Source organism: Ammospiza caudacuta, chromosome 4, assembly GCF_027887145.1.
Source record: "Ammospiza caudacuta isolate bAmmCau1 chromosome 4, bAmmCau1.pri, whole genome shotgun sequence".
In the NCBI taxonomy this organism is placed as follows: domain Eukaryota; kingdom Metazoa; phylum Chordata; class Aves; order Passeriformes; family Passerellidae; genus Ammospiza; species Ammospiza caudacuta.
The window spans coordinates 18,243,553-18,258,018 of record NC_080596.1 but is presented as its reverse complement, the minus strand read 5'-3'; the positions used below and the strand labels follow the sequence as shown (position 1 = coordinate 18,258,018).

Genomic DNA, 14,466 nt, shown 5'->3' with positions numbered 1-14,466 from the left:
GTACACCATGACTGATTTCATCAGAACCTTGCATGCTCCTGCTTTTTTAACCAGCTCTTTAACAAGGCTGGTTAGAGAATTGTTAAAGAATCCTGCTTTTTCCCCTGTGTGCTTTGGAGCTGGCCAGTGATAAGCACATGTGGGTGTGAATGAGTTGAATTATGCTGCTAGAGATAAACGGGGTCCTGCATTGCTTTAAAGCACCTGATAAGAGATCCTAGGAAACAGTTTGTGGTAGGAAATTGCACACTGATGAAGTACTAACTGGAAAATCCAATCCTCTCCCTTCCCCTTTCAGCTCAGTCCGTGCCTCAGTGGAAGTGAGCACAGCTGACAGGCAAAGGGTAAGAGATGAACACCCGTGTCTTAGGGCTCAGAATAGGAAAGGCTTTGTTGCTAATACCTAGAGCTTGAATTAGCACCAGGTTTTGGAAACAAACCAAATGCATGTGTTTCCTGTCTGCTCAGAGTGGGAGAGGGAATCTTTGTCACAGGGGTTACCCTTTGCTTTTCGATCCTGTGCTGTGTTAGTAAATGCTGCTGCTGCAAATTGCCTTAGCTAAAACTTGGCACGATGCATCCTAAGACTTGATCTCTCAGATCTTTCATTTCCTTATCTTTCTCCTTCCCTTTGCAAAAAAAACCAAAACAAAACAAAAACCAAAATAACAAAGAAACAAACAACCTTTAGCTAGTTTCTAGTTCAATCAGAGGAGTTCTCAATGTTTTATTAGTGTATTAGCATGCTTAGCAAATAACCTAAACCTATTGAGATTAGAAGTGACAGAATAGTACTAAAATCTTTCATGTGCTTCTTAAAGAATACTGTTTTCTTCCCCCAGCTTTTAGGCATTATCATCCTGTTGTCTTTATCAAGTTCAAGCCAAGTAATTCTTTTATATTGCTATATTTTTTCCCTTCCTGTGCTACCCCACTCTGAAATCCCTGACTTTCACTGGGCACTGCACAGAAGATAACTCCTTACTGCTGGCAAGTTGCAGCAACGTGACCTGTCCACTGCTGTCAGGGCCAAGCTGTCAATGTGCTGCTCCACGTGAGCTGCTGCTTCTTGTGTAATTCTTGCTGCAGTTCAGGGCTCTGTGTGTGTTCAGTGTGTGGCTCAAGTTCAGTGTGTGTGTGTGCATGCACAAATTTGGGTTGCAAGACTATGTTCATTTGAGCAAAGTACTCTTTTATCTGTTTTTATCAGAAATAACACATTTCTGTGTTGGCCAGTACACCACAAATACCTGTGTCATTCTGTTCAAGGCTAGTCTGACCACCTTGGAGGTGATTTGTAAAGATTTATGCAGAAGTGGTCTCAAATATGACGCTCTAAAAGTTCAGATTTGGGCCTGTTGGTCTGAATAGCGTTACAGTTGGTTTGGGGCATTGTTTGATACTTGGTTTTTGAAGCAGAGTAATTTTGCAGTGTAAGAGCTCAGTCTCCTGGGTTTCAGAACATTTCTGCTGCCTCGCATGAAGGTGCTGATTCAGTAACACAGCTGAGCTGTCTTGATTACTCTTTGTCTGTGTAATGGTTTACTGACAGTTCACAAACCTGACAGTCATGCAGGAAATGCCTTTTCTGGTTGTTTCCACCTCCTGCTGTGAACAGCTGGATCTCTGTAGGATCATTTGTGGTGCACTTGCTTCACTCATGCTCATTTCTCTGTCTCTCTTGCCCAGGAAGGATACATGACTTGCTGAAAAGAGAGAAAATGCTATGCTGGGGCTACTCGTCTTATGGACAGCCTGGGATAGGTAGCAACCTCCAGGTGATCATTCCTGAACCACAGGTGTATGGCTTCATCCACGACAGAAATGTCAAGGAGGTGGCATGTGGAGGAAACCACTCTGTGTTCCTGTTGGAAGATGGGGAGGTGTATACCTGTGGCCTGAACACCAAAGGTCAACTGGGGCATGACTGTGAAGGAAGCAAGCCAGGTAAGTCTGCTTTTTATACACACTTCAGGCTGTCTCGAGGCTGGTGGGCTGAGAACGTTATGAAAGCTGATTGCTGTGGAGCTGGAGCAGCCAGCAGAGCTGATAATCGTGTCACATAACACAGTGGTAATGCTGAATAGCACTGGCTGGCTCTGGAAAGCCAAAGCTGAGCAGGAGCAGCACAGGTGAGGAGACAGGTCTGCTCACTTTGCCTGGGAAATGCATCAAAACAGAGGCGAGCACAGATGGTCTCAGGGCAGATTTTATCTGGCATTATGTTCTCTTTTTATAAAGAGGAGGAGAGGCCCATGAGTCACGAGTGTCTTCTGCTTTGTCTTTCCAATTGCACTGCATTGTTATGCCCACTCTTATTCAGCTGTTGCTGGGAATTTTCTCACTTACACCAAAGAACACAAGTGGATCTGTGTTGAGCAGAATTGAGGAGAACAAATTTGTGTTTGGCCAACAGGGTTTGTAAATTTTGTTTCCCCCTTTCAGAATCCCTTGTCAACTTGTGCCTTCACTCCTTTTTCCTAGTCTGCAGGAAGATCACTTTAGTGTTGTGTTCCCCAGACTCACACTGCATCTTCTTCATTGGCTTCTGATGGACAGAACTCATGAGTGCTGAACTGAGGCAGCTACTGCCTCTCCTTTCCAGGGTGAAAGTGTGCTTTAATTGTAAGTTGTTCTTGGAAGAAACCCTGAAGCCTTTTTCTGGACTCTTTTGAATGTTGGCTTTCCAGTTTACCTTCCATTAACCTCTTGGTTTTGGCATGTGGTACAGATACAGGTATTTCTGTTTCCATAATATAGAAGTCCTGTGCTGTGGGTAATCAGAGCAAAAATTCCCCAAACTGCAGGCTGCTCTCTGTAGAGCTTGGGTCTTCTCTGGCGTCACCTATTATTGCATGATAGAGAGACAAGGTGTATGCAAAATAGCCTCAATTCCCCATGCAGTGTGTGCAAATCTGACCTGACTGGCCCTACTGCTCCTTTCCTCTGTCAGTGTCTTTTGTCTGTCTCTCTCAGAATGAGTTGGCAGGTGTTGGATGCTGGGTTAGAGGAGTTCACCTTGAATCTGCCCTCTCTTGCTTTTCCTACAAGAGTTTCTAGACAATTACTGAAAGGGATTTGGAATAGCAGGAATGCTTAAATCCTCTCTGTGCGCATCTTCTGTAGATTTAGGGCCTGGAATAAATGAGGTGCTTGGTGAAAGGAAGCCAAGCCTAGTGAATATTCAACTCAAACTGCTGAGGATGCTTCATCCTGCAAATCACCCAGCTAGCTCAAGACTAGTGCAGAGGCCCCAGAAATTCAGCACTGTTTTGAGTGCACCAAAGATACTCTGAGCAACATTGGGCTGTGCTGCTGGTTTTACCCATAAAATTAAGCAAGTGTAAGCTGCTGGTGAAAAGGGAGGATTCACAGCAGGTAGATCAGAGCTGGAAATGAACTTAATGAATCCTGAATGCTGAAGTGTAGACCTCTCTCAGCTAGGTAATCGTGCTTTCAACTAGGCCAGTAGAAGAGGGCCAGTCCGAGCTTCTGAAATAGAAATGAAAGGTTCTTTGTGTTTGATCCCAAGTGCCCTTCTTCTACCCCTTAAGTTAGGGTCTGTCACCAAGATGTGAAACCACATCCCACAGGTTTATTTTTTTTTCTGAAAAAGGTTCTGCAGTGCTGCTCTCTGAGGAGCCTGTGGCCATCCCAGAGAAATGGTGTTTCAACATGGCATTACTGGCTGTGCCTCCAGTGGGATTTCTGCTGGCTGGGGCAGGTGGGAGGGACGTGCTGTAAAGCAGGGAACAGCTGCTCTTTTTAGCTTACAGTGAACAGGCACAGCAGCCTTTATGGTAACAGTAAACTGGGGGAGAGCCCCATCACACTCTCCTCTGTGCTTTGTCTTGCAGCACTGGGAGCTGAATTTCTTAGTTTTCATTTGCAAATGGGAACAAGAAGAATCAAGCCTTCCTCTTCCACCCCACTTCCTCTGCATGGGATAAAGACAGCCTTATACCTTCTATGTAGAAAGGCCTGTTGAAGATGCTCTTTTCTGTTTTCCATTTTTGTGGGCTTGTGAATGAAGCCATGCCTGATAGGTGATGAAGCTGCATGTGTGGGACACAGGGTCCTGAGCTGTTGGAAATGGTAGAGAAGACTGTCAGGAGGAGTCTGTGGTAGAGAATGGGAGACATGCCAGGAGCTGGGAGTCCTGGAGCTCTCTCTCCTGCTGGACAGGGCAGTGTGGGCTGAGGTCTCCTGGTTTTCCTGCCCTGTGGTTTGGTCCTGTCAAGGCTGTAAGGGCAGCTGGAAGTGGGAGCTCTGCCCAGCTTGAAGTGAGCTCCATCTCCTGAAGTGAACTCCATCTCCTGATGTAGGAGGCTGTGACACAATCCTGACTGTCCCTTTCAGGCAGCCCCTGGGGAGCCTCCTCTGGGCTTCAGAAATGCTTTCCAGGGCTTTCCAGAGTACCTTGGTTGTGTTTGAGAGTAACAGGGAGACACAAAAGTGTGCAGGGGGTTGTGAGCCTTGTGAAGGCTGCATTGATTTCCCAGGGGTGGAGTGATCCCCTTCCTGCTGCTTAGGTCTTCCCTGAGAGGAAACTCCCTTTTATTTCTCACTATTCAGTTTTGCTTCTCATTCATGCTGCTCATGAAAATGTCAAACGGTGGTGCAGAATTGTTTCAGCAATTCCTCTTGGAGGAGCCCTTTAGAGGGCACCTTTTGAAATGCAAGAAAATGTGTTAATTAAAAGCTGTGTTGATGGTCACATCTGCTGACCTTGTGGATGTAATGTGGAGAGGGGGATAGCAGCTGGCAAAGTGACTCTTATGCCTCTCTACAGGGAACAGAAATTACTGGGGAGTGCATGCCACTGAAAGAGCATAAGTCAGTAGAAGTTTATTTTCTGGCATTGCCCTTTCCTCTGTATTTTACATTGGAGTGCTAAAATTAATATTTAGCATGTCTAAGAAGTTTAGCCTAACTAAAATAACATGCCTTTTGACTAAATGCTGACTGCTTCTAAGTGTTTCAGACTCTCTCCTTTTGATAATACCAGGGTGATACCAGGTGTGGCACTCCCACGGCTCTACCACAAGCCATTTTCCCACATTGCCATGCTGCTTACCAATTCATTTTTGCTTCATGGTGATTAGCGAGGTACCTGAAGCACCCACCCCTCTTAGGGGTGGATATCTGGCTTTGTTAATACTTACATGATCGTTTTTCCTCACCTCTTTTTTTTTCCCTTTTCCTCCCAGAATCATTCTGTAGTTTGTGTCCCTGCAGTCACTTGGCAGGGATGCAGAGGGAGAGGAATGCTGTTCCAGCGTTCTCTCACCATGACCAATAAAGCTTCTGTCTGACCTGCCCTGATTCTCACTTGTGTTCTTGTGCCCTTGAAGTCTCCAGAGTCTCTGACCATGTCTTAGCAGAAGTAGCTTGGCAATTTGGTAGTGAAGCATTGAACCTGTTGTTTTGCAAAATTAGTCTAAGTTTGCATTGATCTCCTGAAATTTATCAGATGATAACATACAGTATGTCTCTAATGGGTAGCACTAATTTTGTACTGCAGTAGTTTTAGAGAAAAAAAATATTCTTTATAAGTGTATCTAAATTTCGCCTTTTTCAGTCCTGTAATTTCACTTGGATTGATTTTCTTCAGGTCTGCCATGATGTCTTGGCACCCTGTGATGATTCTTAGATAAGTGTTTTATCTGAGTGTGCATCCTGGAGAGCAAAAGACAGGCTGAGGTACCTAAGGTAAAGGCACTTTTGGGATCTGGATGGAGTTATAAAGAGTGTGAAACAACTAGCCAGTTGTTAGTAGTTTGTAAAGCTTTGAAAACCTGCTCAAGTCTGAGATATCAAACTTGTTTTCATCTCTAGAGATTTCTTCTGTTCAAGTCCTTTGGACTTCATTTGACTTCTGCTAGTGAGAAAACCTGGGCTTTGGTAACTAGTGTCTCAAGAGAGTTACAGAACAGTGTCTCAAGCCAAATTTGTCTCAAACCTTTTGTCTGGTAAGATACAGCAGAGAAACCTATGATTTTTTTTACAAAATTCCCTGTTTGGATGCAAATGTGCAGGGGAGCACTGCTTTTCTGTGCACTGTGGAATCTATCTGCTCATAACTGCTGATAGAGATATCATCATAATGTTCATTCTCTTTCAAAAAGCAGGAAAAAAACCACCACCAAAACAAACAAACCAGCCTAGGTGGTCCAGATATTCTGGAATTCTCTGAACTGAGTGCTTTTCTTTTCAGATGTTAGTCCACTCATCCTGAGCCTCAGCACAGGATTACAGCAGCAGAGAGCTCAGTGCTCAGGTCAGGGCAGCATGCTTGTTAATCATGAGCCCTGGGACAGCTGAGAATTCAGATGTGCCACCTGCTTGGAAGGACAGCGTGTGTGGATCTTCCTGTTTTAGCCTCCTCCTGGTGCGTGAGGAGTCAGCCATGAGGTCCTGGCAGCCCTGCAGCAGAGGTGGCAGGGCTTGTGTTTGTGCTGCGCAGCTTGCAGACAAAGAGCTGTGTAAGGGCACTCATTATAAATGTTGTTTGTAAAAAAACAAAGGTGATTAAACTGGTCACCCCTTGTAGAGGTCGGGTATGTTCATTTGTACTCATCCCTCTTGTTCCTTTGATTATCACAGGATCTGACTGAGCTGTTTCAGGTTGCTGTGCCTTCACTGGTGGCTGCAGTGGATTTGCCTCATGGAGATTGAATTTCAGCTGAATTGATGCCATTTGGGCTTCAGAATGATTTTAAAATTAGATGTCAGCATTTAGAATTAACTTAATTTAGAAACAATTGGTATTTGGTTGAATGAGAAGTAAAGGAAGTGCTCTCTCTGAGAGACCTTAAATATGCCTATGCTGTCTTGAATTGGCTGGCTGAGGGATTTGAATATGCCAGATATTTATAGTGGGGGTTGTTTTAAAATTTGTGTGGTCTTGATCATGTGAACTGACTTGTGCCAGTATTTTCTGAGACTATAGGACTAGAAGAACCTATCCTGAGGAGAGAGAAGGCTCTTTAGGAGGGCCTAAACAAGTAAAAATCTGAGTTCTTGACAGTAGAGAAACCTACTCAGCACCTAAAATGGCTGTAAGGTGCTCTCAAATGTAACTCTGAAGTCTCATCACTAAACACAGATGTATTATTAGAACCACCAGATTTCTTTTTTGATTTCATTTTGCTGAGAAGTAAAAACAAGGATGAGCCCAGGGAAGCAAGATACTAATTTTTTTTACAATCAGTATGATCTGTTGTTACAGAGGACATGAGAGACACTTTTTGTGCTCTTTTATCTCAAAAGGCAGAGCTGCAGTAAAAATGACTAACTTTTTGCCTTCTGACTGGGGGTTTGTAGGGCAATTTGGCAACCTAAGCTTGTACTTACCTCTGTGGTATTTGTTACTTGTCACTCCTGTACCATGCACACTATTCAGAGGCTTTCTGAAGGTGCAGCTGCAATAAAAGCCTGCCAGTGAAATAAAGGCTGCCTGCCTGCCTGGCTTGGAAGGAGCAGGAAACCTTGGCACAGTGTGTGGCACTAATGACTGGCCCCTTTGCTGCCAGCATGCTGAAAAGCTGCAAGATGTGCTCAGGATAAAATGGGTTGGGTGGCTGTGTGTGCTGAGTTAAAGGAGAGGGCAGGGAAGAAGCTGGAGGTGATAGATGCAAGTTTTCTGAATGCCTCAACCCTTTTGTAGTCAGAGCAGTTCTTTGTGCTGGACAAAAGTGATGACTTTGTTAAGGTGAGTAAGTATGGCTGAGAGTCACAGCTTCTAGGACAGATTTGAGTAATTTTGGGGCTGTTGGTTTTGGGGGCTGTTGATTTTGACTCAGTTATCTTCAGATAGCCCAATATTCTTCCTTAAGCTATATTGGAAATAGGACTTTTTGTCAAAGATCTGTGTGAAACTTCTTATCAGAAATCAGGTATTTTTGGTAGCTGAAAGAGCTAGTAAGACATGCTCACTCTCTTCAGCCTGCTTTTTAAACAGCTGCCTGCCTGTAAAAACGCACCAAAAGGAATCTACAGATGCTCATATCTTTTCTCAGAATGCCCAGTTGATAAAAGTAATATTATTTTTTAATGTTTAATAGGACTTCATCCTTTGCATCCCCTTTTCCAAGTCAGCATGCTTGTTTGCAGTAACATATTTTCAAGCCATATTTGTGAAGCTGATGGGAATGCCCTTGAAAGCAAGGGCAGGGGTGCTCTACTGAGTGTGCACTGTGCAGGTGTGACTTTTCAGAAATATGGCTTTGTCTTGCTGCCACGCAGACCACTGCAGGATTGAAATAAATGGGAACAGAGTGAGGAGTACACCAAGTGCTTTTGAAAATCATATTACTAATCAAAGCCTGGGCCTACCACAAGTGAGACTGTCAAATGTCACAGCTTTGCAGTGTGTAGTACCAGCCCATCAAATCTGGCATCTAGGCACCCATTCCCTAATTACCCCTTGCATTTCTGCTATCCATCCTCATGTTATGCCAAGGTTTAGTGCATCCTGCCCACCTTGCACTTGCTGCCTTGGAGCTGTGGGGTTTGCTGGGGTGCACATCTTGGACCTTGGGGTGTCTCAGTAGTCGTGGACCAGCCACAGCTTCTGTGCTGCCTGCCAGTGGCCAGCAAGCCTGGCTGAATGACCTTTACAGCTCTCTGCCATAACCTGAGAAGGAAAATGGGCTCTCTCTGGGTGTTCTAAACATAAGTTTTCCCTGTGTTTCTCTAGGGACTCATGGTGGTTTATTTCTTTGGAAGAACCATCCTTACTAGTTCACCTTCAAGGTCTGAAGGTAGATTCTTCCCTCTGCCAGACTGGAGCCCTCTGTGCCTGGGCAGCCCTTTCCAGGAGCTGTCTGTGCCCATGCCATTCTGCATCTACAGCTCCTCAGAGAGGCTGTGTCCTCTAGACAAAAGGCAGCAGAGTGGGGAGGGATTTCTGTCTGTGCCTGAGGAAGGGCTTTTCTTTCTCTGGGTAGGTGTCTGCTCACAGCTCTGAGGGGCAGTAGCTGGCAGATCATAAGTGATGTGACACCCTGGGATGTCACTGTGGCCTCTCACTTCTTGCTTGTGCATTCCTGCCTTAACATGGCCAGAAACAGCCTTAGAAAGTGAAGGCAGTGTTAGTAACTGAGCCAGCCTCTCTCAGATCCTAAGACTGTAAGTAGCCATGCTAAATAAATGAGTGAGCAGTACCACATGTGTCATGCAGGTAAACCATCAAGAATCACTAGTGTCTCTGGATGAAAGGAGACTGCAGAATCTTTTGTTGCTTGGAACTGCTCAGCCTTGACCTGTGGACCGTGTTGCCACTGCTGTGATCAGCCATGTTCTGGAGGAGTGTCACCTGCTTTGGTCTGTCCTCGGTCCTTTGCTGTCTTCCCCCCACACTTACTTTTTGTTCACTGAGTCTGCTCTTTGTTTACATTTCCTCCCTTGTAGCCAAATTATCAGTCTTATCAGCTTCAGTGCTGCTGCTTGTCTGTCTCTTATCAGGCTTTTTTTCCTACTGTTTTGCTTTCTGCTGCCAGCATAGCACCATTCACCAAGTTCAGGAAAGGAAAACCTCAAGTTTTTCAACTGGACTTGTAAAGCCCAGCCTTCTCGATGGATGTAGTAAACTTAAGGTGTTGAAAGTCAGAGGATGTTACATTTTGATGTAAGCATTGCTTGCTCCATGCTTCAGAGTTTTTGCCCCATGCTGAGAGAGGTTTGAGCATGAGGTGTGCAGCTGTGCTTAGGTGAGAGCAGCAGGCAGGTAGCGAGGATAGCTGTCCTGTGGTGGGGATGTGGGCTCCCCATGGGCTTTGCTCCTGTAGTCTGGTGCTGTGCAGGTGCAGAGCACAGCGTTTCTCACACCCTTGTGTGCAATAGTGTCACATAATCCGAGCACAAGATGCAACAAGCATGTAATGGCTTCTCAGAGACGTTCTGCAAAGAGCAGGGAGTGGAAATTGCAGGGCTGGTGTCAGGCAGGATGGTTCCAGCTGCCTACGTGGTGTGTGTCTCATCCCCCTGGCTGTGCCATGTAGAGTCACCAAGGTGTGTTCTTGAAAGTGTCCAAGAGCTCTGGTCTCCTCCCTGTGCACCTCCCTCTGACTGTACTGCTGACAAACCACAGCCTGCAGAGGTGGTGAAGCCACAGGAGCAGTTTAAGCTGGCTGGGTTAGATTATGTTTTCAAAAAGCACCTGACAGCTTTGCAAGGTCTGTGTTTAGTTTAAGTGGTTTATAGAGTCTGATTTCTTCCTCCTGCTCCCGGGCTCCAGATGTTTCCTGTGACAGCTGGAGTGTGGGGTGCCTAGGTGGTCAGAGGTGAAAATGGGCAGAGGGAAATCAGAGGGTCCTGCTTGGGAGCTTTAAGGGAGAGGGGAAGGGGCAAAAAGGCCTTGGCAAAACATCATGATTTCCCCCTCCCCAGTTACCAGTTTCCAAGTGGCAGAATCAACTTCCGCTGGGGATGATGTTTTCTGGAAAAGCTGGTGAGTGTACTTGTGCTGCTACTGGTTAAATAGCTGGTATTTTACTGCTATTTAATGATAAAAACTAGGACATGGAAGTTATGCTGGCAAAAAAAGGAGAAACTTTCATAAGGGGAGGAAGATACCTTCTCTCTTACTGCTCTTTCAGTTGCAGGCATTTTGATTGTTGCACATTAGTTTTCTCTTTTTCCAGTTTCTTTAAAGCACTTAGACATGTTTTAATGTTCAGCTGCTTCTATAGGACTGAAATCATGAAGCTCATCACAGCCTAGAAGTAGCGCCATGATATCCATATGCAGAAACATCTTTGGGATATATATGCCATTGGAGATGGGGAGTCAGCTGAAATTTACTAATTAGTGTATAAAGATCTTGTCAGGGCATTTGGTAGATCCAGTGTTGCTTCCTTGCTTTTTGTACAGTGGCTTAGTAAAATGGTGGTGACTGATGAGTTTGGGCCATGATGTTTTTCTGATTTTTTTGTGGTGCTTGTTGGAGGCAGTAGCAGATTTTTATGGAGTTTTTGGCTGTTGAATCATGCTTCCCTAAGTGCTAATGCTGTTAGTGTCACCTTGTTAGAGGGTTTAATGTGTTGGTGAAATTCATCTCCATAAGGAGAGAACTCTGCTCCTTTCCTACAAGAATTAAGGCTTTTCAGTTCTCAGAGAATAGAATTATTATACAGGTGACATTTAGGTCACTCTTGGTGTGATTGAATATTCAGCTGCCTTGTGCATTGAAACATTGTATCTCACATTTCTGAATTTTAGATCTGGGTTGCACAATGCTCATGCATCCTCAATTTGGATGTGGACTATATTAACAAGCATGGCAGTGCAAAGAAATTGGTTCATCTGTCCTCAGACTTGCAAGCTGCTAGCATTTAACCCAGAGGAATTTCTTACCTCAGCTTACCTGTTTCTCTGTTCCCTGTGTTTCTACTACCATCTCTTATCTGGGCAAGCTAGTAAGACGTATTTTTGAGAATCTGTGAGCACTTTCCTTGCAGACATTAACAACAAAGAAGAGCAAATGCTCTGAGTTGCTTATTGTCAAGCTGGGGAGACCATAAAGAGTTTTGAGCAGATGTCCAAGCAGACTGGAATCACTTGAAATGCTTCCAAGACACAGCTTCTTCTGACCAAAATGCAGATTTTGCCACTGAAGGTGTAACCTCAGGGCTGATGGTTTCTGTGTAGTTTCCAGGTAGCAGAAGCCATCTGGTGCTGTTCCTGTACATCCTGGTACGCATATGGCTGAAGGTTTTGCCCCATCCTCCAGCAAAAGCCTGTCTTGTGAGCAGCTGGAAGCTATACATAGACAGGGTGTACCAACTCTCTGATAAAATTACTAGGAGTACAAAAGCTAATTAATCATTCATTGCCTGTGCATTCTAATTAGAGCAGTCTAAGTGAGTGCTTTGTGCTTCTAGCAGTTGCAGGCACTGAAGATCCTGTTTAGGACCCAAAGATGTAGGGGCAAAGCATGGGCCCTGTTTTATAAATGGGGAAGCTATGGACTGATGGTGGGCTTGTCAAGGGTTTTCATTCTTGTCCCAGCCTTACTGCCATTCCCAAACCTTCAGGCTAAATGCACTGATTGTCACAAAGTTGAGTTGTAGAAACATACTCCACTTATCCCCAGCTTTTGCTGGAGTGTCCTTGCAAAGCAAGAAAACACAAGTGCAGTCCTGGGAAGCAGAGCTGTCAGCATTCACAGATGAGCTGTTCTGGAGACATTTTGCCTCACTCTTTACTGCAGTGTATTTTATGGAAAGATCTAACAGGGTTAAAACCAGAAAAAGTCAAACCTTGGTATACCTGTTTCTGGTTTCTGTTCTGAGAAACCAAAGCTGAAACTCCAGCAGATATGAAGAACTGATAAATGACTTCAAAGCATTGGTTCTGTTTTGAGACAGCTGACAGCTTCAGGAAGAAAAGATTATTTCAGTGTCTACTTCTTAGAACTTAGGAGTTTTTGTTTGTTTTTTGAAGGTTTTATGAGGTCTTGAAACACTGTATTGCATAACTGCTTCAGCCCTTCCCTGTTGCTTTCAGGGTTTTGTTCTGCTTAGCTTTGGGATAATTTTGCCTGTTAAGCCCCCTTGACTGGTTTTATTCACCAATTACACAAGACACAATACTAAGAATAAACTTCACCTTTTGTACTCTTCATCTCAGTGCAGTGACACATCTTCTCTAAGGAGTGAATAATGGTGTTGTGCTGCTTTGGAAGTTTAAATGTGTACCAACCACTAAAACATCTAATATTTTGATGGGAGGTCAGCATAGAAGTAGTTTCAGATTGATGTTTTTGATATCCCATGTAAGCTGAGGTGGTACATTCAGTGACTTGGCAGCTGACAGTGAGCTGGGACCCCTGTTGGACTGCCTGGGCAGCCTGTGATCCCAGGAGAAGGCTGGCTTTTTTCCATCTCTGGAAAGAAACGTGTCTGAGTGTATAAAACTTGAAACTATTTGGCATTTACATTTCTTCATGACTTTTCAGGCAAACTGCTATTGACAGGGTCTCAGGAATGTATTTTGGTAAGATGGGCCATACATCACCTTTCTAAAGGCAAAGAGCTTCATTTCCAAGGCAGGCATGGATTTTTTTCTGTCTGTGGTTATGCACTGAGTCCAGGTGAGGCTGCACTCTGTTCCAGTGGTGAGCAGTGCAGTCACTGAAGGCTTTCAGTGACACAGGGCAGCCTTTCAAAATGAGCTGGTATTTATTTGTCTCTTGGGATGGCACATAGAGCAAGGTCACATTTGTGTTGCCAAATTAATCTTCAGATGGAGCCAGAGGGGACTGAAACAACCTCAGATTTCGTGACCTATTGGGTGTCCCCTCAGTGTCCCAGTGTGTGAAGTCCTTGCCACAGCCACATACCTCAAGGTACTCTTTCCTTATTTGCTGTACTGCTGTGGTCAGAATCCTGCCTCCTCCAGCTCCTGATGCTAATCTTTGGTCCCTGGAGTCTTCTGTCACCTCCCCAAGGTGCTTCAGTGGTTCAGGGTCAGCTCCTGCAGGAAATAAGACTTACTGTGGCAAACACTGCTTTCCCAGGGAAGTGTTTTACATGGCTGCAGGCAGCAAAGCAGTGTCTGCTGTGGGTGCCCCAGCATCCCATATTGCCCATGTTTGCTGTTTTTCAGACTCATGATGTCTCCTGGAGTGTTTGGCGGTGTGCAGGGAGCAGCTTTGGCAGCAGGGCTGGCTGGTGACTTTGGGACCACTTTTGGGAGCTCAGGTGCTCTGGGTAACAGCCAAGTCTCAGTGCACCCTTCCAGCAGGGGTGAAGTGATGGGTTCGTAAATCAAAGGGTTTTCCTTGGAGAAGTGGATGGCTTTGTCCTGCTCTCCTTTTGTTGCTGTGATCAGCAGCTTTAATTCTGGACCTTGAGGTTGCAGAAACACACCTGTGTGAATTGGACACAGTGCAGCAGGTAATGTTTGTCTTGGCTGAGTGTCTGAGAGGAAGAGACCAGAGTCACATGTGCTGCTGGGACACCTTGTCTGCTGGCTGTCATTGACCTTGATCAGCCCTTACAGCTGCTGGTTGTTTAGAGCCCTCAGATAAAAATAGGCTCCCTCATTTATATATATATATATATATATATATATATGTAAACGAGCATGAACCAGACTGCCAAAGCAGTGCTATAGTTGGGTGCTTATGGGCCCAAGTGGGAAGCTGTGTGTTTAAACTGAGTTACCACCCTCAAACCTGGCTGTGTGTCTGTACTGGCACTGGGACTGGGTGAAATGAGTGCTGCTGCAAAGAGCTGCTGGACCAAGGGTGTTACTGGGGGGCAGGTTTCAAGCCCTCCTAAGATGTTTGTGTGCTTGTTACTTGTAAACTGCACCTCTGTTGCCATGAAGTATTTTGAGTGAAATGAAGCAACGTTCAGGTGGCATTTTCCTCAGCTAGAATACATATTTAAATAGTTGTCACCTTTTTCTTCAAAAACATCGATTAGGGATTTTTCTCCTCATTTTCTCATTCCCAGA

General features: G+C 44.9%; 1 protein-coding gene across 1 annotated transcript in view; it reads left to right on the top strand.

Annotated features, from left to right (window-relative positions):
• Positions 1–14,466, top strand: part of HERC3 (HECT and RLD domain containing E3 ubiquitin protein ligase 3) — a 52,648-nt gene that overhangs the window by 3,090 nt on the left and 35,092 nt on the right. Inside the window, exon 2 of the mRNA XM_058803380.1 lies at positions 1,690–1,947. Coding sequence (XP_058659363.1) covers positions 1,722–1,947 — 226 coding nt within the window. The 5' untranslated portion in view covers positions 1,690–1,721. The remainder of the gene's footprint in view (positions 1–1,689; positions 1,948–14,466) is intronic.